At 40.0% G+C, this 22300-nt stretch overlaps 1 protein-coding gene across 32 annotated transcripts in view; it reads left to right on the plus strand.

Annotated features, from left to right (window-relative positions):
* The window catches only part of RBFOX1 (RNA binding protein, fox-1 homolog 1), a 1116883-nt gene that overhangs the window by 981297 nt on the left and 113286 nt on the right, over window positions 1-22300 (plus strand). For 31 of the 32 annotated variants that reach the window (XM_017733908.1, XM_017733905.1, XM_017733909.1 and 28 more), the window contains one exon: window positions 8467-8709. In XM_017733908.1, coding sequence (XP_017589397.1) covers window positions 8467-8709 — 243 coding nt within the window. Of the gene's footprint in view, window positions 1-4170; window positions 4308-8466; window positions 8710-22300 lie in introns of those variants that run through there. The other variant, XM_017733919.1, reaches the window with a different exon arrangement.

Below are 22300 nucleotides of genomic sequence, written 5' to 3' on the forward strand. Positions count from 1 at the left end.
TAGGAACCAGCTGTATCCAGTCCCAAGCTCCTGAAAAATTCAGTCAGGTTCAGTCAGGTTTTTTTAGAGTAGGCTGGAATTGGGGTGTCGAATTCTACTTACAACAAATGTTCAATGAATTATTTTAGCTATGTTATAAAAACTTACTGAAGTTCTAGAAACGATCTGTTGAAACCATATACCTGCAACTGGGTTTGAATGCTGTTCAGTTTTCTCCGCAGATTCCAAACCTTTGTAGAGTTCAATCCTTTACCAGTAAGGTGTCATTTAGGGAAGTTTTTTGGCTCAAATTCTGGAAATATTTATGCTCGTGCATGGGTTACAAGGCAGGAACTCTCTCAGTGGAATCCAGAAGAAAGGGTTACAAAGGACAGTGCAGGGTTTTGTCTGGACCAGACATAGTCTGGCAACATAAGCATGGTTTGTCACCTGGGTTGCTATGCCCCATATCATCAATAAGTGTTGTAGTAAAAAAAACCAACACAAAATAATTTTAAGAAATTGGGTATTTCAACCACTCTGTTAGAAAAAGAAGAAAATGGACATACTAGCTTTAAAAGGTGGCAGTGGTTTTTGATAAATTAATCTTTGAAATAAATTGTATTTCAGAAGAGAAAATGCAGATAAAATTAGAAGACTTATAAGGCTGTAGTTACTGTTATAGAGGTCACGCAGAAGGTAGAGAAAATGACTCCTTTCTATAGAGATGTAAGGCAGTGCTCCTCTGCATATGCTGAGAATGGTAACGTCTGGCAGAAAATGAAAATGTGTCATAGTTCACAGCATTAAATGAAATCATTTGTGAAACTTGTCTTGCCTGCACTATAAGAATTGCCACTTCCATACTGCTCTGGCTGTGGATTAAACAAATGAAAGCATATTTTTCTAAGGAAACATTGCAAATACATCTCAAAGAACTGAGACATTGTTTCTTGAGGACAGAAAGCAGGCTAGAAGATGTAACTAGTCTCTTCCTTTTCAGTACATCCTTTATGAAGAAAGTCATCAAATAGGATAAAAGTATAAAATCCATTTTGAAGCTATTCTGCACCTGTTGAAACCACTTGGAATCACAGAATGATTCAGATTGAAAGGGAACTTCCAAAGCCATCTAATCCCAGCATCCCTTTTAAAACTGGGGTAACTACACAGATTATGTTGCTCAGGGGCTTTTAGAGTTCAGGCTGAAACTCTCCAGGATGCCATAACCCCTCTGAGCGGCATTCTTCTGTGCTTAACTTCCCTCACATTCATTATCTTACTCTTTAGAGCTAACCAGAATTTACCTTTCGGCAACTTTTAGCTGTTGCTCTTTGTTCTGTCACTCTGTAGCTTCGGGTTCTGTCTCTGTAACCTTTGGTTAAGTGGGAGAAGATGCAATTAAGTTGTCTGAGCCCTCCCTTCTGCAGGCGATGCTGAGCCATCTCCCTCAGCCTCTGTCATGTGCTCCAGCCCTGCAGCTGCCCTGGCAACCCACCACTGAACTCTCAAGCACATCTCCTGTCCTGGGGCACTCCAGACTGGTGTTCCAGATGCTCTCCCCAGTGCTGTGCAGGGAAGAATGATCCCTTTCCTCACCTCACGGAGCACCCTTTGCTAATGCAGCCTGCAGAGCAGTTTGCTGCCTTGAAGGCAGAGCACTGCTTTGTACCCAGCTCTGCCCACCAGGACTCACAGATCCTTTTCTGCAAAGCTCCTCTCTGGCAAGGCAGTCAGAGCCTGGGCCAGTGTGAGGGATTGTCCAGTCCCAAGGGCAGGACTTTGGCCAGGTTCTTGTCAGCCCACTCCTGTAGCTTCTGCAGAGCCCCATAACTGCTCCCTGTTTGCTGTCACGTGTGAGTTTGCATTCTGACACTTCATATGTGGTCTTTTATGAAGACATTCAACAGTTTCGGACCTGGTCTTGGTGCCAAAGGGCTGGAACTTCTAGCTGATGAGTTAAACTTCTAAAGATTGACCACCACCCCCTTTAAAAGCCACTACTCCAGATGGCTTTTCACGAACCTTTTATGTCAACAATCCAATCCTTTATTTTTGCCCTCCCTCCCCACTATTTAGGTACATGGCTGCATCATCCTCAGTATGCTCTCGTAAAGGTGTGAAACAAATGAGGTGTAGTTTCCTATACTGACTTGTGGATGATGACAAGCTCCTTTTATGCTTTTTTTTAAAAAAAATATATCTTAAGGATCAATTCTCATTGTAGATATACCTGAGTTCTTCCGAGTGGCTGGCTGTATGGCTCTTAAGGCTGTTTTGGAGAGCTGTGCTTTTCAAATGTGATGAAAAAAATTTTTCCAAGGGAAATATTGGTTGATGGCATACATGGTTGAGCTGCTGTTGAAAAGACCTTAAGAGTCAGAGTTGGAGAAAGTGAGGGAGAGGCAGAAAGCTTAAAAAGAAAGATTTAGGTGTTAATGTGGAAGCAAAACAAGTCAGTGTGGTAGAATCATGTCCACTTGGGCCATTGGAAATAGGAGGAGAAAGAATTGCCGTGTGGGATAAGGAAAGCTCTGGTAATAAATTACAGCATCATAAAGGCAGTCAAAAGTTTCAGCATGGTGTGTCCATAGTATTATGTGCTCTTGAATTCAGGCAGGAATTCAGACTTAAGTTTTTGCAAGTTGTTTGCTGTTTTCAGTTAAATATAAGTAAATGTCCTTTACAGGCTGCTGGGATGTTTCAGTTGCTGGTTTGTTCCACACCTCAGGAACATGTCATTATCAAACACATATGCAGTAATAGCAAGAGCACAGGCTTTTATTGGAATACAGTATGTTATATGTAAAAAAGACCAAAAGTAAATGTTACTCTGCAATGGGAGAAAAGAAATGGTACTTTCCTGCTAAGGTAGTAAAGAAATTCTCTTTTGCTTACTTACTGTTATCTTTTCCCCCTATGCTCTCTGAAAAAAGTTATTCTGCATTATCTTTCTTACTTTTGAAAGCTGAATTTGGCTTTGTCCTGAACCTTCCAAAAAAGAGAGGTGGCTGGAGAATTCATTTTGTGTGACTGCAGAAGCAAATGATGCGAGTCAAGTGGCCTGGTCAGATAATTAAGCTACAACAGAGAAAGCTTGCAGAGTTAGTCAGTTGTGATTATCAGTCCAGTGTGGTTGGATGTCTGATTCCTTCTGAAAAATCTGAGGTGGCTGCTTTTATTATCATTAATTGGGGAGTGCCAGTAGCAAATCTGGAAGAATTACACTGCCACTTTAAAGAATTCCAATAGATTTCAGTTGGAATATAAGTTTAATGATGAATTGATGACTGCTTGTTGCTCTGCCCGCCCCTTAGAATTGGAAGGTTTGTTAGAATAATTCCAGTGTTATGTGTCTGCCCTGCTTCTGAACCCTGATGTCTGTAGGCAGTCTGCAACAGAGTGGCAATAAATGTGTATTCTTTGGGGCTGTCTGAATCTTTTTAGGTTTTTTTTTAAATTCTTTTCTTTATTTCTTTAGATAGCAGTTCAATCATTTTGAAGCTATCTCTAGAGCATCTAGGAAAGTCCCTTTAACAGTGAAGCATTAGGTTGCTTCAAGTGCCTCACAGAACTAAACCTTGGAAGCATTTCTGAAATATTTCCCCTGGTAAGCAAGAGGGATGTCATGCAATGAAACAAAAAAGGAAACAATATTTCATTTGAATGGAAGGATAAAGTACATTTAATCTAAGCTAGGCTAGTTCAATATCAACTGTTTGCTTGTGGCATTCAGCAATTTTAAAATAGGAACCTTATTGGTATTAACTCTGCCACATGGAGGAGGAATTAATCCCATGGAAATGCACATGTTTAGCTGGACAGCGTAGCTATTACAAAGCCAGAGCCCTGGAAGTTTAGGGTGTTTTGGAACTTTGAATACAGCCGTGTTGATTTTAAAACAAAAACCTTCAGCTTCCGGCAACTTCCATAGTAGCATTTCCAATGTTTTTTAAACAGCTATTAATGTAGTCAAGCTGTGTTTTTTTCTCCTTCTCTGTGCAATCATCTGCTCAGTGGTGCACTCCATAAGCAGTAGCAGGAGCCAGAGGAGTGGCCTGCTGTGATTGATGGGGCGAGGCCCGGCACGCTGAAGGAGCCCCATCTGGATCAGGTTTTGGGAGCAGTCAGATGTTGAGAGGGAGGTCAGCGAGCCCTGCATCGGCTCCCCTCCCTGAGCACCCCGATCACCCACACCCCTGCACACCCTGCAGCGCTCACACGCCCTCAGCCAGCACTGATGCTCGCTTTGGGCAGATGCTGCATGGCCTGGGACCAGAGCAGCTGCTAAGTTTATGGAGAATAAAGGCAGCACCATGGTACAGCAGGTATTTGCACTTTTATTTTCACTTGAAACTCTTGATTTTAGTCAGGGCAGGGCAGTTCTTATAACCAGCTGCATCACTGCATGCAAGACTTCTAACCCATGTTTTGTTGCTTAAGTCTGAAGGAGGGCAAGCTACGGGGGATCATGTGCTTGATAAATGTAACTGAGCCCTCTCAGAACCAGCAGGTTTGCAGAGAAATGTTGCATTTTTCTTCTTTGTTTCCGTGCCCTAAGGATACGATGCAGTTTGGCTCATTTAACTACAGTACAGGAGGCTTTCTCTAAATGTGAAATATCTCTTGCCAAAGAAACAAAATGCACCAAACGGAAAATAGAGCAAAACAAACAATAAACTGTGAGTTAGACTTCAAAATGCAGGCAAGCAGAAAGGTTTTCATTGAATACATTTTTATGCTGCAAATGTGTTTTTTAAAAAAAGGAACACTGCATAAGTAATGATTTCTGTGTCTCTCCTTTGTGTACAAACAAAACAAGCTTGCTTTATTATGTTTTGACACTTTTTATACATTTCTTAATTATGAAATCCTTTCAGAGCAGGAGATGCTGAAAAGGCATCTGAGACAGTAGGAGCAGTTTAAATTCTAAGCTTTTCTTCAAATGGAGTAATATGGATGAAATAGGAGAGCCTTCACTTACCTACATCGTCGGAATCTTTTTTTTTGGTTCTTTAGAGTTAAACATTCAACCAGAAAGCAATAAATTTGATTTTATACACTGCCACGTAAAGCATATTTTTCAGTTGAAATGTGGTTTTCATTAAGACTCAGGCCAGAACATTTAGCAGAGCCTGACTGTCTGCCATCCTTTGTTCTCCTTGCTGTTGCCAACAACCACTTTTTTTAAAAAACCATGCATAAAGTGAGCATTAAGGGGTCATTTAATCTTAAAGATACTTGGAACTGAGTCTGAAGGGACAACTTCTGTTCAGCTTCTCCTGCCTAGGTGGTATTAAGCCATGCCTGTGTACTGTCATACACAGCTTTGAAATTACTCTAATACCTGAGTTCATAGGCTAATTTAGGATCAATATTTCCTGTTGCTTTTAGGGCCATTTCATATTTTCAGCTTAATGCATTAGAACTTATTATTTCTTCTATTCATTTTGGTTCACTGTATTTTAAAGAGCACAATAGAGGAACGTTTGAGGTGATTCTATTTAAAGAATTTTTGGTTCTTTAAAATCTATTCAAGTGTATCTGACTGTTGTGTAGTCTGGGGTCCCCATCAACCACGTGTATATACAAATGTGTGATAGCTGGCACTTCATTGTTCTTGATATAAATTAGTATTTTGAACAATAAGCTCTGGCTATTATTAGCCAAGTAAATAGTACAGAACTTGTTTACACACACATGCTTTTATATCACGTTGTAATACTGTGTCTGTTGAATTAATTATGAATAATAAATTCACACCAATTTTAAAGGTTAGGAAAAGCTTCAGTAGTCACTTATTTTAAGGGATGAACATCTCAGATTTATTGTCACTATGATTTTAAACTTAGGGCCTGCAGTCCATGTGCAAGTTTAATTTCTTTACTGTCCCCTGTCTTCCAACAATTTAATGAACTTGCAGAGCCTGCACTGATAATCTTGCGTGTCAGTTTTCTGCTCTAAGCATACTGGGGTTGGTTTCTTTAATGGCAAGGCTGTAAATCTCTGAATATGTACAAGTTAGTAAAAAAAACCACAAATCCCTGACCCTTTGTTGTTTACTTATTAATGAGGTCTCAGTTATAAATAAGTTAGCCAGACCTCAGCTGAACAAGTGTAATGAAAGGGGTAGAAGAGTCTCAATGTTGGGGAGGTTCTGAAATTGCCTGTGCAATTTGCCATTTTGTGATAAATTGAAAAAGTTTGGAGTTGCTGGTAAAAATAATAGACAAGTTCAACCCTCTTAATTAAATATGAGCTGTAATTAGCACTAGGTGTGGATTCTTTGAATATTAATTAGGGTCCTCATGGAACTGCTGTCAAGGTTAATGAGAAACAGTGGGGTTCTCAGCAACATCTGGTTTAGGACTGGAGGTGGTACAGAACCCTTTAGATCAAATGCACCTGGACATTAGCCCTTGGTCCCTCTGTTGCCACTGCTGTTCTTTTTTAACAGCTGCTGACTCCAGTGCCATGTTTAGCATCTGACAGGAAGGAATAGCTTAAGGACCAGCACTAACCAGCTCCTGTGTTTCAAAACCAGCACAGTGAAAATGCTTATAGAGGCAGAATCTGGATTTGCTTTTGTTCGTTCTTACTCCTTGCTCAAGTCCCTCCTGAAACAGCTGATTAAAAAATTTAAGGTCAGCTGCCTCCCACACAAGTTTTAAAAATACTTCTTTAACATTTAATGAATGTCTCTGGTATAATCCATTCATTCCTGGGTTTTTCCTTCATCTGGATTTTATTTTTATTTTTTAGTAGTGAAAATTTTAGGTAAAAGAAATAAGAAAGGAACTTGACCGTTTTAGTATTAGAGGGTTAAAGTATACATTTACAAGAGTTTTTAACCTCCACAGAAATTTATCACAGCCAGTTTCAGTGCAGCATTAACCTTACAATGATTGCAGATATGCAAACAAATCTTTGTGACTTAACCCTGTGAAGTCAGTAAATGACACTGCTTTCATGATAAAGATGGTTGAATGAAGCAATGGAAACTTGCTCAAGGCCATGCACTAAACCAGCAGCAAAGATGGGATTAAAATTAGGGTTTGATTGCTGATATAAAGTTCTAATTTTTTAGGACACACTGAATGCCTTTTACAAAGAAAAACTTTTACTTCAATTTTCTCTTTTAAGCCAGTCAAGTGCCAAGACTTACTCCTGTGTGAATTCTTAAAAGCTCTTGAGTTTAGGACTAGTTCAGGTCAGAGAAATGATGTCTGAAATAGTTGAAATTGGCTGGAAATGCCCTTAAGTACAAAGTGCAGAAGAATGTCTTTTATTCATACAGCCTATTTTAAAATTAGGAAATCGTGGGCTGATGAGTACAAATAAAATCCCTGCAATAGTCTCGGGCAGGTGTTTGTACATGCTTTGGTGGGAGAATGGTGGAGTAGTTCAAAAGATAATTAAATTTTAACTCAAATGTGCATTTTTACGTTGCTTGCTATTTGAAGGGATAATTTCATCTTGTAAATTAGTTTATGTGAGGTTGGGATAGTCCCTGCACTAATGGCCTCTAATGCTGTGTCAGGCAAAATCACGTTTTGGACATTTTTTATATAGGTTCAGAAAGATTGTAGTGTATGTTTCCTCCTCTAGAATTATTGCTTTTTGGTGTGGGCGAAACATTTAGTCAGAAGTTTTCTAATTGATAAATTAGCAGCCTCGGCTCTTCTTTATTATGCCAAATGGAAATATAGGTCTCTCTATAACAGCATAAGGATAGTGTTTTTAATGCTGTAGGCTAATTGTGATATGGAGATGAAATGCTGTTGTCTTCAAATGTAAAACCTTTTAAGTTCTTAAATCTATTTCTCTTGACATAGAATTTTTCTTTTATGTTATTTAAAGTTTTGAACTGATGCATTTTTAGATTCAAATATTTAATATTTTGACTGGATCTCATTATTATTTTGCATTTGTGGCATGCAATTGCTCAATGCAGAATACCTCAAAGTATTCTGAGTGTCTCAGGGCATTATTTCGTATCAGTACTTTTAGTGTTTGTTAACAGTATGCACCCAAATCCTGTCCTGTGTGTAGGTTGCATATATTGTGTTGTGCAAATGGTAGGTCAGAGTGATCACAGACTGGAGGCTGAGCTTACCAGAGCTCTGTGCTGGTAGTTGTGCTCAGGAGCCTTTGGAATAAACTAGCTTTGTCCCTCTTCCTTGTCTGAGTTGAGGCATCATTAGCTCAGGCAGATTTTACTGACCTTTCCTGCTTAAAGAATAGTCTACAATTATCCCACGAGAAGCAGATTTGTTTGTCTAATTACAATAATATTAAATAGGGTTAGCAAAATGCATTTAATACAGATAAGAAATGTTCTCCTCAAGAAGCAACCACTGTGCCCTTTTCAGGCCAGGATGCTCTCATCACTCTCTGCGTTACGGGTGCAGGACCTTCGCTTATTTTATCTCACGCCACGTTTCTTCCTCTTTTTATTTTTATTTTTTTTCCTTTTGATTTTCACAGGGTAATCAGGAAGCTACAGCACCTCCTGACACAATGGCACAGCCTTATGCCTCAGCCCAGTTCGCTCCACCTCAGAACGGTATCCCTGCAGAATACACAGCCCCACATCCGCATCCAGCTCCAGACTACACAGGCCAAACCACTGTTCCAGAGCACACGTTAAACATGTACCCTCCTGCTCAGACACACTCCGAACAGAGTGCAGCTGACACAAATGCACAAACTGTCTCCGGCACAGCCACAGTAAGTCAAGGTTACAGCTCTTTCTAAAGCTCTGTGTTTCGTGTGTGTTTATCAATAACAGCTTTTCCTATGTCGCGCTTGACACGCTTCATTTGCGTTGGGCTTAGTCGCCGTGTCAAGGTTGAAGGTCTGTCAGAGTTGACTGTTGAACCTGGAGAATGTGTTTTCACTGGTTTTGGAGCTTCTTAATAAGTGTCGGAGCTTTGGAGTTTCATTTTCAACAGTTTCAGACAAAATGATTAATAGCCAGCCCACGAATCACAGCATAAATTTTAATTAAGTCCAATATGGAAAAACATTGCAAATGAGTGTTTGTAGGCATTCATTTGCAAGGCCAAAGAAAGCAACCACAAACCCCAAACCAAACTCATTTGATTATTCTTAATGACCTCTGTGTTTTCGACACAAGTAGTTTTAAAAAAAAAGTATTAATTGAATGATCCTGTACAAAATGTACTGAGTTAGTGTTACGAAGAGCATGTCTGCAATACTGTATTCTAGAGAGCTTGTTTGTGCAGCCATTACCCACGCTGTGTGTGGATCTGTGCTAAGCAGAGCAGAAATGATAGACTTTCCTTCTATTTGATTTATATGTGAAGTTCTGAAGTGTCATGAATTATGCAAGAGACTCCTTGGATGGCTCTACCTTGTAATTTAAGTCACAAGTTTCACACATTGATAGTTTAGTGTTTCTGTCTTAATTCTAGAGTGGGACCCAATATACCCAGTGCCAAGAGCTGGAAGATTTCTGAGCCATCAACCAACCCCCTGTGTTACATGTGCAGGATGGAGCACAGAACAGACAGTGCTCAAAACGTCTCTCCTGGCTGTCCTCATCTCTGCCTCAGCCATGCTCCATGCCTCAGCTTACCTCCCGTTCCTTCCTGGCTCACATCCAGCCTAAAAGGTTTCATGCACTGGGGCAAGAGGAGAGGGAAAACACATTCGCTTAATTGAGCTCTGCAAATTTATGTTTATTGCCATGCCACTAATTTCTTTATGTGGGTATGAGCAAGAAAGTAAAGCAAGAGCAAAGGCACTGAAGAAGATTCCTTGCTATTATCATGGAGAAATCCTTGTGAATTAATTGCACACTTCTGCGGTTTATGCAGTAAACTGTTTAGGACTTTTTATTTTTAGCTTGGTAACTTTTTATTGCCCTGAGTTGCCCTTTTCTCCGGTATTGGGAGAAAGTTTAAATTGAAGAGAATCCTATTTCCTTGTACAGTATCCTTTGCAGCTCTACTGTGTCCCCTCTTATCCATCTCCTTGCTAAGTTAAATTCCTGGTTCTTTCCAGCTTTTAAAATTTGCTTCCATTATCATTTTTGATTGTTGTCCAGCTCTTGTCAAATACCACTGTCATTGGTTTAGAGCAGGAATCCTAAGCTGAATAGATACTCCAGAAGAGATTGGATATTGACTAAAAAGGTAGTCTTTCCTACTGTCCCTTTTTTTGTTCTTTTTATATTCTCTGATTTTGCTTGGTTTTTGTGACCACTGCTGCAACCTGAACAATCCACTGTGATGCCCAGCTCAGCCTTTTCATGTTTTGAAACTGTTTCTGTTCAGTCCTGAAGTAAAATACTGACAGTGCTAAAATCAATGGTAAAAGACCCGTCGATGGGAGTGGGACAGGAGCTCATCCTTCATCATTTATTGCCTTCAATTGATTGTGTTTCCTCACCCCGTTTTGATTTTTCAGTTTGAAGAAATGTCAGTCACTTTATCAGAGAAGTCAGGGATGTGTTTTCCCAACATTTTCCGTCGCAAAGGCTGGTGAAAAGACATAGTTTGGATTGTCTGCAATGCCCTTATCTTCTTCAAGTGCTCTATTCAATCCCAGCTCTAGCAAATCCAATGATTCCCTGCACAGTTTCCTGCTTCTGATATGCAAATAGGCTTTATTGTTATTTGGTTTTGTGTCCTTTGCTATCTGCTCTTACTTGCTTTTTGCCTTCCTAATATCCAACTTGTATTTTACCTGTCAGACGCCTTTTCCCTTCCGTTTCCCCTTGGAGTGAATTTCCATTCTCTGCAGGATAACACTTCAATTCCACTAACCTGTTACATTCAGGGAATATGGTATAGTTATTTGCTCTTTTTACTGTGGATCCTTTCCTTGCATTCTGGTTTCCTTTCTTACAGAGGAATGGACAGAACATATTGAAGTAGCTCCCATGCTGTTTATAAAGAATTAGATTTCCTTCCTTTTGACTTTAGGGTCTATTTGAGAAAGTTTTAGTTTGGTTTGGTTTTTAAAAAGATATTTTTTTCTAAATTGCAATGTTATATTGAAAGTTGTGGATGCTCTCCCTCAAGAACAGTGCAATGAAAAGGCAGGTTCTCAAGAAGTGTGTTTATCTGTGGATCTGCACTGACATTTAACACATTGCTCACCAGTTAGGTTTAGAAATGTACAGACAAGTATTGTTTTCGCAATTTAATTGCAGGTACCTAGATTTAAAATCTGTTATGCTGGGTGTCATTAGCCATTGCTCTTGGCAAACTGTGGCGACTTAATAAATATATATATGCAGATAGATCCCAGGCAGATTTAACATGGGCTATGTAACTTCATGAGGGTCCAGCTGTATACATCTCTCTGTAGATTTATTAATATAAGTTTTTATTATGAAAGAGAGCTTGAATAGCACTGTGTCAACATTGTACCTCCATGTGCTCTTCATTGTTGAAGGAGAAAAAATATGTTTCTTTCTAATTCCTGCTACCTTTGAGAATAGTTGATTTCCAGTCAAAGAGTTTTAAGTGGAGGGGACATAGTGGCATTTTTTGGTAAGTCCCGGTATTTTTACTTGGTTTCCTCTCATTAAGCTGTTTATGACATGCATTTGAAAGAAGAATAATGAATTGGCCAATCATTCACAAAAGAATGCTGTTGTGATTAATGTAGTTCAGACAAGCTGTTGGAGGCAAGACCAGTTTTTGAATTTTCTTACTCACAAATTTATGGGAGTATTTAATGTGCATGTGAAGCTGGATACGCCATTAAAAATGGATCTTAAAATTTTGCGATGTGAACCTAAGAAACTGCAGGGAAATTGTCTAAATTGTAGAATTACACCAGAAGTGACTTAATCACCTCCATGGAGGACTGAATCCATGAAGAGGTGAGATACCTCCCAGGCTTTCTCTGAGTGTCCCAGGTTCTTTCCTCCTGTCTGAAAGAATCATACACTGAAGCTGGAGCTCACACTGGGTCTAGTGCCACCTAATACCCAGGAAAGATTGAAATAATAAAAATAAACTGGTTCTGTGCAACTTCTCTTGAATCCTTAACTGCAACCCAGGGTGTGATCCTGGCCCAGCTGGAACCACTGCCAGGATCCCCATTTGCCGCAAACTGAACAAAATTCCAATCATCAGTTTTATTACGGGTTTGCAATTTTGTGCAGAGTGCTCTTGTGATTCATGTTCAAAAGTACTTCACGTACTCTTGGACATGCTCTTGTACTTCTCGAAAGTGTCTTTCTCAGTGACCAGTTTTAATCTATTTAGATAAGAGTGTAACATGGTATTCTGTCAGAGTAAGTGCTGGAACAAGAGGTGCTTGGATTGTATGTGCAGGGATTGCTAACTCTGTGATGCTATGAAACAGGAGCAGAGGGACAGGATGAAAGGGTAGTAAATGATTAGAGACAGGATGACTTAGCTGAAATGATATAAAATCATTGGTAGGTAATAAAATACTGTCACAAGTTACTTTGAGTCTTCTCTGAGCATCTCTGGTTTTTTTGAGTAAGGATGAAGTGCATCTGAGTATACGCAAAATCGATAATCAACCAGCAGTGGGTTATTTAAGTGCTGGTAGACTTTTGGAGTTGCATAGCATCAAATATGCTTTAAGGCATTAACAAAAATAGTAAATGGCTTTTTCCTAGAAGGTTGGATCAATGAAAAGTATGTTACAAAGTTATGCTAAAAGTAATGTGTCTGATGATTTTGTAGAGTGGTTTAGAGCATTACATTAAATAGTTACGTGTATTGAAGTATTTTTAAGACATTTACTCATTTTATGAAACCACCTTTACCTGTGTACATATATAGATGTAAGCCCATTGTACAGAAATAGTTCTGAGTAAAACTTGTTCAGTTTTTTTTGTTGTTTTCCTGCACAGCTTCTGTTGATGACAGCAGGAGATGTGGGTGTAAATAAAAAGGGCATTAGCTGGGCATGTGTAAGGGAGCAGGTAATAGTAAAGTAAATGTTTCTCTAGTGTTTCCTGTTCTAAATGTATTATACCAATAATGGAAGTAACTCATGGTGTGGTAAGAGCTCGGGTTGCAGTAATGCTCTGTGTTTTATGGGTGTATATAGAAAATGAGCCGCTCTAAACTTAATTCTACTTTTGCATAAAACTTGAGATCATTGTTCAGTCTTTCTGTTTTGGACTGAGACTTTACCAGGCTTCAGAAGCTGAAAAGTTGTGTGATAAGTTGTGTGTTTGGATGAGAGATCTTGAGGGAAAAAGGCAGTTTACTTGGAGGAGTGATCCATGCACGGTGCTTTTCTGTCTGAAGTGTTCAGCATCAGCACCCAGCATGGCATTAGGGGATGCAGTGCTCTTCAAGCCCTGTAGAAGATGTGCTGTGCAGAAGTGTGGGTTGTCTCTGGCCTGGGAAGATGATAAGGTATTTTCCTCCTAACTTCACCGTTAGAACTAAATTTCAGCTTGGTTACTACCAAAATTCCTCTTGTGGCATCCACTGAACCTGATACTTCTGTGGGATAATAATTGATATATTAGATATTGTGTCTGTAGTTCCAGCTGCCTTGCTTTACTTCGAGATGTTGTGTGTGCCTTGGGATCTAATGGCCTGTAAGTTTGATGCTTTCTTTTCTTGGTGTTAATTTGTCCAGGTTTGTGCCTTTTTTAGTCATGTTGCAGAGGCCATCTCTTCATCTGAGGGTGATGCTCTGGACTGCAAAATTATTTACCATGTTGAACTTTGTTGTTTTGGGGAAGTGAGATATGTACAACCTTTGCTGACATTTTTGGGGTTTAGTGCACCAATTACTGTGTTGTGCTTATTAATTTGGGTAAGAAAGCTGGGAGTAGGAAGCGTTTAGAGTGAAGTGCTTTAGTGTGTTATCTAAGCCTGCAGGTGAGTAGATTATTACTACAGTTTTCGGCAGCATATTTCTGGTTTTTATTAGCTCTTTTTCTGGCTCAGTCCTCTAGGTAAGCTATTGGCCTAAGTGATTTTTCCCCTCCCAGTTTCTTTCTTTTCTCCCTTGGTTCATCTCCTCCTTCTCTCCTATTGTTTAATCCATGACCTCCCCATCTCCTGGGGGTGTGGGCTACATTAGCTGCTTCATGCAATTGTATTCCACATTAAGCAGTGTGCTGTATGCTACCTGGTGTCCAGCTGTCCATCTTACAGCAGCGTGTCACTGAGGCAGAAATGGTCAAAGCCAAGTTCTCTGTACTGTGCTGGCTCCTCACGGAACTGCGGCCGTGCTCGGGAGCCTCGAGCTGAACTTGTTTGGGGTCCAACCTGCCAAGTGTCTGCAGAGTGGGTGGGACACTTCTCAGTGCTGCTGAGCTCAGCTGCTGTTATCCCTGTCTCTCAATGTTCTGCTCTTGCCTGAGAGGTTTCCATGGGATACCTGGAGCTGTCTCCTGTGGCTTGGGGAGGAGTGGCTCACTTACTTCTCTGTGTAATTCTGGCTGGCAAGGAGCAGAGCAGAGTTCCAGGGCAGAAAACCACACCAATTCCTTCTTTAAAGGATGGCACGGTGCTCCCCCTGCAAAGGAACTGGAATTTTCACCACAAAGTGGCTGTCTTGCAAGTCAGATTCCCCCATGGACACTTTTTATTGCCAACTGGTATCAATGACCCAGTTTTTATTCTACTTCAATGCCATATTTTTGTCTCGAGATGTTTGCCACCAGTACGCTAGATAGCTGATAATGCTTTGACAACTCTTACAGCAGTGTTTATTCATCTAAATCATACCCTGCTGGTGCAGGCTATTGTATCAGCATGGTGTGCTATTTCATTTATACTACCTATTATAACTGGTCCCAACTGCTCCTTGAAGGAAATATTTCAAGGAGCTTATTTCAAGACCCTGAGTGCTTCAGAGCTGCAGAAGCAAGGAACCTGGTCCAGCTCCTACTCCATAGTGAAGAGATCAAAACTGACATCCCAAATAGATAAGATAATGCTGTGCTGGGGTGGTGAGGCACAGTAATGACTTGTGATCATAGGCATTATTGCTTCTAAGAGGCTTCCTTGCTGAGAGCCCTGAGTGTGAGCTTTGCAACTGTGCCCCACGTGTGCTCCTTTGCTTATGCTAAGGAATAGCAGGAACACACTGCTCACTTCAGCCCCTCTGCGTGTCAGTGGCAGCTCTAAAATAGATTCTCCTCGAGGATACACAGAACCTGACACTGACTGTTTCCTACGATGCTGTTTATGGAGTGCCTGTTTGTGTTTTGTTGTTTTGGCTGGGAAGAAGATAAATAACCACCCTCTTTTTCCCGTGTTGCTGAGTGAACTTGGGCTTTGTGATTCAGTGAGTGGGTATGTGGTGTGAGGACAACAGCCTTACCCTGCCAGTTCTTCTGAGATCTCAGTGCCTGATCATTGTGATTTAGGTATCACCTCAGTTTCTTATACCTTTTGATTCTCATAGCAAGAAAAGGTTATGATGTTGAAATAGAAGACAGAAAAAATATTATTCTGGTTTTGTGGGTCTTTTTAGATATTGTGATTTTTCACTTCCTTCCCTCATTTTTGTGCGCTTGAACTTGGTGAAAAGTTAAAGCTGAAGCTCTTCCACAAAACCAAAAAAAAAAAAACCCCACCAACAAGGATAAAGAGAGCAATTATGCTCTGTCATCTTTAGTCATGTTTGCTTAAATAAGTTAGCTGAAGGCCATTGATTACCCTTCTGAATGTTCTTCATGAGGCACACTAACAGTTCTTGGATCACTTCAGTGGGTAGTGCCAGCCAGCTCTAAGGCAGATTTGAAACACAAAACATTGCAGAGGTCTTTCCAACCACATTGTCAACCAGAGATAGTCATATTACTGTAACTTGAAAAGTTTCTTCTAGAAAGCATTACCAATGAATTTCTAATCTGTCAATTTAATTGACCAATTAAACAATTCAAGATATTCTTCCTGCTTGTCCCTGAAAGAGCTGAGCTAATATTGTTTTTTTAAGTTTCCCTATACTTTGTATTGTCCCTTGGGCTCTTTACTTCTCCATACCAATTATTTTACATGTTACATTGTTGACTTTTTCTTCTCTCTGTGCAGTCTAAGTAGCCATGGCATGCAAATGCTTTGGCTGTGCTTTGGGTTCGTATGTATTGAGAAAAACCATTGCTGCACATTTTGCTGAGTACGCTGAGCATAAATTTCGAAGGGGACCTTCTGTGATGAAATACCCAATTTCAACTTCTTTTATATTTGACCTTCTGCATCTTTGCTCCACGATACAACATGTTAATTAAAATTGATCCTTATGGGGGGATTTTTTTTTTTTTGGTGAAAATTAGCTCATTTTCACTAAATGTGTGAGTGGCTGTGTCAGGTTAGGTAAGATCAATGAAGTTTTCCATTCTCTTGTAATTGACATGCACATGATTGTTAATGGCTCTCACCTTCATCAGAAGTTGTTGATTCCTCCATTCCCCTACTCTATGTAATTGCATGTAAACTTGAGTATTGCTTGGAGTACCTTGTGCAGTGGCACGAGAAGTTTGTAACTTCTTGGTTATCCAGCAAAATCCTTACCCTTGCTTGCAGGAAGCTGCCTCTCCATTAGAGAGGTCAGAGTGCTCAGGTAGCACAGGTAGCTGCACGACTGACAAAGTTTGCAGATAAAAGCTGTGAAGATCATACAGAGAGGCTTACCTCTCTTCTTCCTTAAGTCATGAGGCTGGATTTCTCTTCATGTGACAGTCTGTGCCTAGAGCTAAACTTACGCTCCTGCATGACTACACCTGGGTCTCAGCTAAGGGTGGCTTAGTGGGTTATTACCCCCAACCCTGAAAATACTTTTAAAAAATCCTGTTTATACTCTCAAGTTTCCATTCCTCTCCCACACATCTCTCTCTTCAGCTTTCCCACACACCCAGCCACCCACAGAATTACTTTAATTAAATGTTACTCATGTGTGGGCTTGCTTACCACTTCTCCCTGCTTAATTTGTTCCTTTCTAGGGTCAGTGTGAAAAAGTGGCTTCATTCAAACGTTTAACTTTGCTATCCGTCAGTATTAGAAAGACAGTAATGAGGCATGTCCCTCTGTCTTGGCTTGACCCACAAGCAGGTGAATCCATCTTTAAGTTTGAAGCTGCTTTATGCTCTACCAGTGGCTTGACAGGCTGAGATAGACATTGCAGGCAGAAGCAGACAGTAAAATGTTCTTATTCACTAGATCTGCATTCAGGGAAGGGTTAGAAGTTCTTCTTTTCAGACTTTGCTGGAAAAAGAATTACACTGAGCTTACACTCTACCATGCACATCACGCTCTATTTGGTCTTTCTGTGATATGCAGAAAGAATTGGTTGGTCATTTTAAATTGCACAGACATAGACATTAAATGATCAATAATTTATTAATTAATTGTAGAAATTCCAGAAGAAGGCATAAGAGAGTAACCTGGGTTTTTTTTTTTTTTCTGTCTTGAATTAATCCTACACATATAGGGCAATTTCTTTACAAACCTGTGACACAGTGTGGTGGGCTGACCATGTCTGACCTCCATAATACATTGGGAGGGTTTTATATACAAATACAAAATAATTGCTATTTAAAAAAAATAATTGCAAAACCTTCCTCTTCTTTTGCTTGCTTCTTGACTGCTTTTAATCTTTGTGTGCATTTTCATTGTCTTATCTTCCTTTTCATCTCTACAACACGATTCCGTTTTTATAGTCTTTCATTTTCCATTTCTGTTTTTTTATTATGTATTCTTTGTCTCTATTTTTTGTCTCTTCTCAGTTTTTGCTCATTCCAATATTATCTACTAGCTTGCTTTCATTTCCTCCTGCCCTATAGGAGGTACAAAGCTACGACTGATTTTACTGTGGCAGTGAGAGAATATGGAATCTCTGAAGGAAATACATAGTTGATGTGAAGAACATACATGAATTCTCTTGTATTTTTGTATCCAAATTGCAGCAACTTGCTGGTTCTAGATGCTTTTTCAGCTGATATCCCATGCAGTTGTGTTGAATATTGTGCTGCCTTTTTGGATTTAGAAAAACTTCTCAACGGCTTTTTAAGACAGATCCCTTAGGTCTTCTGCTACTCTTGCTTAAAGGGGCTTTTTGCATTTGCTTTTCCAGCAGAGACCTCTTTAAATCTCGCCCACTGAAGCAGCTGCCACTGCCTCTGGTCTCTTCCCTACCTGGGAAGTTGCCACTGCCTCTGAAATATAATCAGTACAAATGGAGATGCCTATTTAACACCCACCTGCAAATGGCAGCAGGATGTGTCAGTGCTTCTTCCCTGCCATAGGACCAGCTCTGCAAAAATGCCTGTGAAAGGAGGGGGTAAAAAAGCACCTGTGTGGCAGCTCCTCACCTGCCTCTGCCCCCCAGGCCTGATAACACCTCCAGGTGGGGTAGATAGAGAACATGAAACTCTCTCCGTGGAACACAGGTGGCTGTTGAGGACATCTCAATCTTTATAAACTGACTGCTTGCAGACTCTGGGATAAGACTGGCACTGCCTCCCAGCTTCCTTATCCCATCCAAAGTATGAATGGAGGGTTTCTCTTGCTCTGCTTTTTTTGCTTTGATTGTAATTCAAATGCTTTTCCTTTATTCTCTGATTTATAAAAGATTTTAAAAAAAGGCAACAGACTGTCTTCTGATTCAATCAGAAGATGAGAACATGCTTACAATCAAGTCTTTTCTATGTCTGTGGGGTTTTTTTGTTGCTGTTATAAAAAGTGCGTCAAAAGATGTCAACTACTTAATTTCATAAGGATTCACGTAAGTTCCAGCTGTTCCAGAGCAGTATCTAAATATTTGATTTGAAAATGAGATGTGTACCGAGGCTGCAACATATTGCAGGCACGATCACCCAGCTAGCCAGGAAGCTCTGAGCCTGCCTGTGCTAATTAGTGTTTGCAGCTGAAGCTCCTCCAGTGGAAGCTGAAGTTAAAAAAAGATCTTACAGGTTATAACAGCATAACATGTGAGAAAAGAGAGATCTACAAAACTCCAAGTATGTAAATTTACTGTTTTTCATGTTATAACAATGCTGGGACACCTAATTTTGCTTTTCATGAGGATGTGATTTATTTTCTAATATGTTCACATTGCAAAAGTTATTATTGTTGCTATTGTTTAAAGAGATTTGTTGCCAAAAATGTGGTTATAAAATGTCGATTTATTTAAAATATTTGCAAGTTTTAATCTTAAAGCTAAGAGATACTCAAAAAGAAATCTTGTGGATTTTTACTTAGAGGAAAAAAATCATAGTTTTGGCCAGAGTAATTTGCTTTAAACTTGTGCATTTACTTGAAAATGTAGCAAGTCTATTGCCTATTTGCTTGGAGTGCTTATTCTTTTGGTTTTAGGGGTATGGAAATATTTATTGTGCTGAGAAATATGGTTTCTCGTGGGCACATTCCACCCCATTTCCTTTCTTACATAGTTTACAATTACCTTGTTGCCAAATTTAGCGAAGTGGGTGCCAAATTTCACCTCTGAATATTTGTATTTACTTGTTCTTATACATAAGCTTCCTTTTTTTCTTTAAAGAAAATCTGACAGGGACAGGTGGCAAAACTATCCCAAGCTGGAGCAGCAGAAATAATGGAGCTTGGTTGTTTATATATGAATGTCATTTTTGACCTCTTTTTAAATACAGAATGTGTTCTAGACAGTGTGTTTGGAAAAAAATAAATATTAGCTGGTATTGAAAAATGAAGGTTGTATAAGAGCAATTAAAATGAGATAAAGGAGTAGATTTGGAGCAAATTGAAAAACTTGCATTTTATAGTAATCCCTTTAAGTGTTGATCTTAAAATGCATTGCAATTAGTGTAATTGGAGGAGTCAACATATTTGCCATGTAGACATTGAATCATTTTTAATGCACGACCATTGTTTGATCCTCATGAGCAGGTGATGCTATATCCCAGTAAATCCATACCCTGGCACACAGGAATTTAGCTACAAAACACTGTTTCAGCCTGAGAGAGAAGCCTTGCAAGGGCTGTGTGCTGGTGTTTACAGGAATTGGCCAGAGCTGCTTCTGAAGGGATTGGCTTCAGGAACAGATCCCTGCATCATGGGGTGCTGAGTTTGCAGGAGCTGCTGCCTGGCTGTGTTTGAGTACAGGTGTTGGAGAGCTCTGGAGCCCTGCAGGCTCCTGCATCGTGCAGTTGCTGGGGTTCACATCCAGGCTGGCAGGAGCTGTACTTGTGAAACGGCTCACACATGCAATAAAAGCACTTTCACACCAGCCTAAAACGTTGCTATTGGCTTCTTCCCATCTCCAGCAAGTGTTTCCAATTTTAGAACTTGCTCTCATTTCTGAGCTGGGCTCCCTCTTCTCTTTTTTTCCCCACTGAGTTGAAAGCATTGCACATCCATTCCTTTTATCTCTCTGTTCTCTCTTGAAAGAAACTTGCAGCCATTCCCCTGTTACTTCTCATTTTACATGTACAGCAGTCAACTTTCCAAAGATTTCAATGCATTTTGGAGACAGAACATGTTCAATCAAAGGTACCAGAGTCTGAATCACTATTCTGTTCTGAGCTTTCTAATGGAGAGAGCCCCCTTTTTTATCATTTTATTACTATTTTGCATTAAGAGATGCCTCTGTTTTCAATACAACTGTAGGGGTTTTTTTACTTTCTGGGTTTTTTTGATTTGTTTTGTTTTTTTCTTTTCCACATACATACTTTTAGGACAACAAATTTATATATCCCAGGCTTCTACGTGTCCACCTTAGCCCAGTGCATCTAATTTTTCTGCCTGAAAGTTTTCCCCAGCTGTAATTTGAGCATTTGGGGTATTTGTCTGGGGTTATTCACAGTTAAGTTTCCTGAACAGACTATTGCATGCCTAGAAATGTAACATCTACTCGCTGTGTGCCAGGTGATACAGGTGATGCTGGTCCTAACTAGGCAAGTGTAGCAAATCTTGCTGTTGGAAAAATCAGTCATTTTGTATGTCATGTTTCTGACTGAGAAATGTGTCGCTCCTCCCAGCCACGTATGCCTTGGCCACCCACTATATAAAATTGCTTTCCTCTATCATCAGGTGTTTAATATCACTACAGACAATCTATTCACATAGCAAGCTGAAGCTACTCTCAATATCTCCAGTTTCCTTAACCTAAACAGTTGTAATGTATTGCCCCACATTTGAGTGGCTTTCTAATTAATTGAATTATTGATTTGACATATTTCAGGCACCGATCATTTAGAGCTGCTAAGGTTAGAACCAGCTAGCTAGGAGCCATAATTTAGGAACCTGATACTTTTTATTTTGATTGAACTTACTGTGCCCCGTGTTTTAAAGCCTTTTGTGTTCAGTGGGAAGAAAAGAGGGCTTGTATTGCTGAATATTCAAGTTTTGGTTTTTTTGTCTATCTATCTTCTATTTACTATCCATTTTCTTCCATGAAGAATGGTGCTTTGCTTTTATTGTAAGAAAAAGGAGACTTTTTGCTTCATTATAGGGTTATTTAAGATATTTGTGGGAAGGTTCCTCATATCACACATACAGGTGTCAGACCAGTGACTCCATTCTCTTCTGGAAAGCTGTGTCTCCTCACGTGTGTGTTGCTGCTGGGACGAAAAAGAAGGGAAGAAAGATGGTTGATGATAAGTTTGTTGCTCCTCTAACAAACTCTGCGTTTATTACAAGGGATTTTTCTTGAGCATACTTTTGGGGTGAAGAAATGGGAATAAACTAGAAAATCTTCAAGATGCAATTGAAAGATCTAATTATTTGGGGGATGCTTTGTGACACCTTGCGCTGTTGATGAAATGCAGAACAGGGTGTGGCACTTGCTCAGCAGTTTTCAACAAGATCAGGTATTTCATGCCAGAAGCTATTCACATTTTTTGCAGTTGGGCTCTTTGACAATTTGAATAGGGCCCAGGTGATAAATTTGTTGCTCTCACTTTGATAAAATACCTTTTCACCGTGCCCTTCTTTTGGTGAAACGATTTGGCGCACGTTGAGGCCAATTTTGTCACTGAGAAAAAGAGCTTTGAGTGCTATGAGGGCTTGAAGGATTTTTTGAAGTTTGCTTCAGTGTTTTGTCTGTATTCACAAGTGCACTGTCCACTCTCTGGTGTACTGAAGGTGGGGAATACACAAAATACCTGAGGCTGAGGTTGATGCTGCAGGAACACACCACGGGGGCTCGGTGCTGCCCTGCACAGGCTCGTTGGGGCTGATGAATTGCCTTGTCACAGAGATGTAACCAATGTTATGAAATCTTGCAGTGGTTCTGCCCTCACACAGATGTCACAGGGGCTGCAGGAGGATGTGTGACAGGCTGTGGTACTGCCTGAGGAGCAGAGTGTGTCTGCTGTGGTGCAGCTGAGGGACTGAGGGGTTTCTGTCGCCAGCAGCTT

The sequence above is a fragment of the Corvus brachyrhynchos genome, unplaced genomic scaffold (genome assembly GCF_000691975.1).
Source record: "Corvus brachyrhynchos isolate BGI_N302 unplaced genomic scaffold, ASM69197v1 scaffold5, whole genome shotgun sequence".
NCBI classification, from domain to species: domain Eukaryota; kingdom Metazoa; phylum Chordata; class Aves; order Passeriformes; family Corvidae; genus Corvus; species Corvus brachyrhynchos.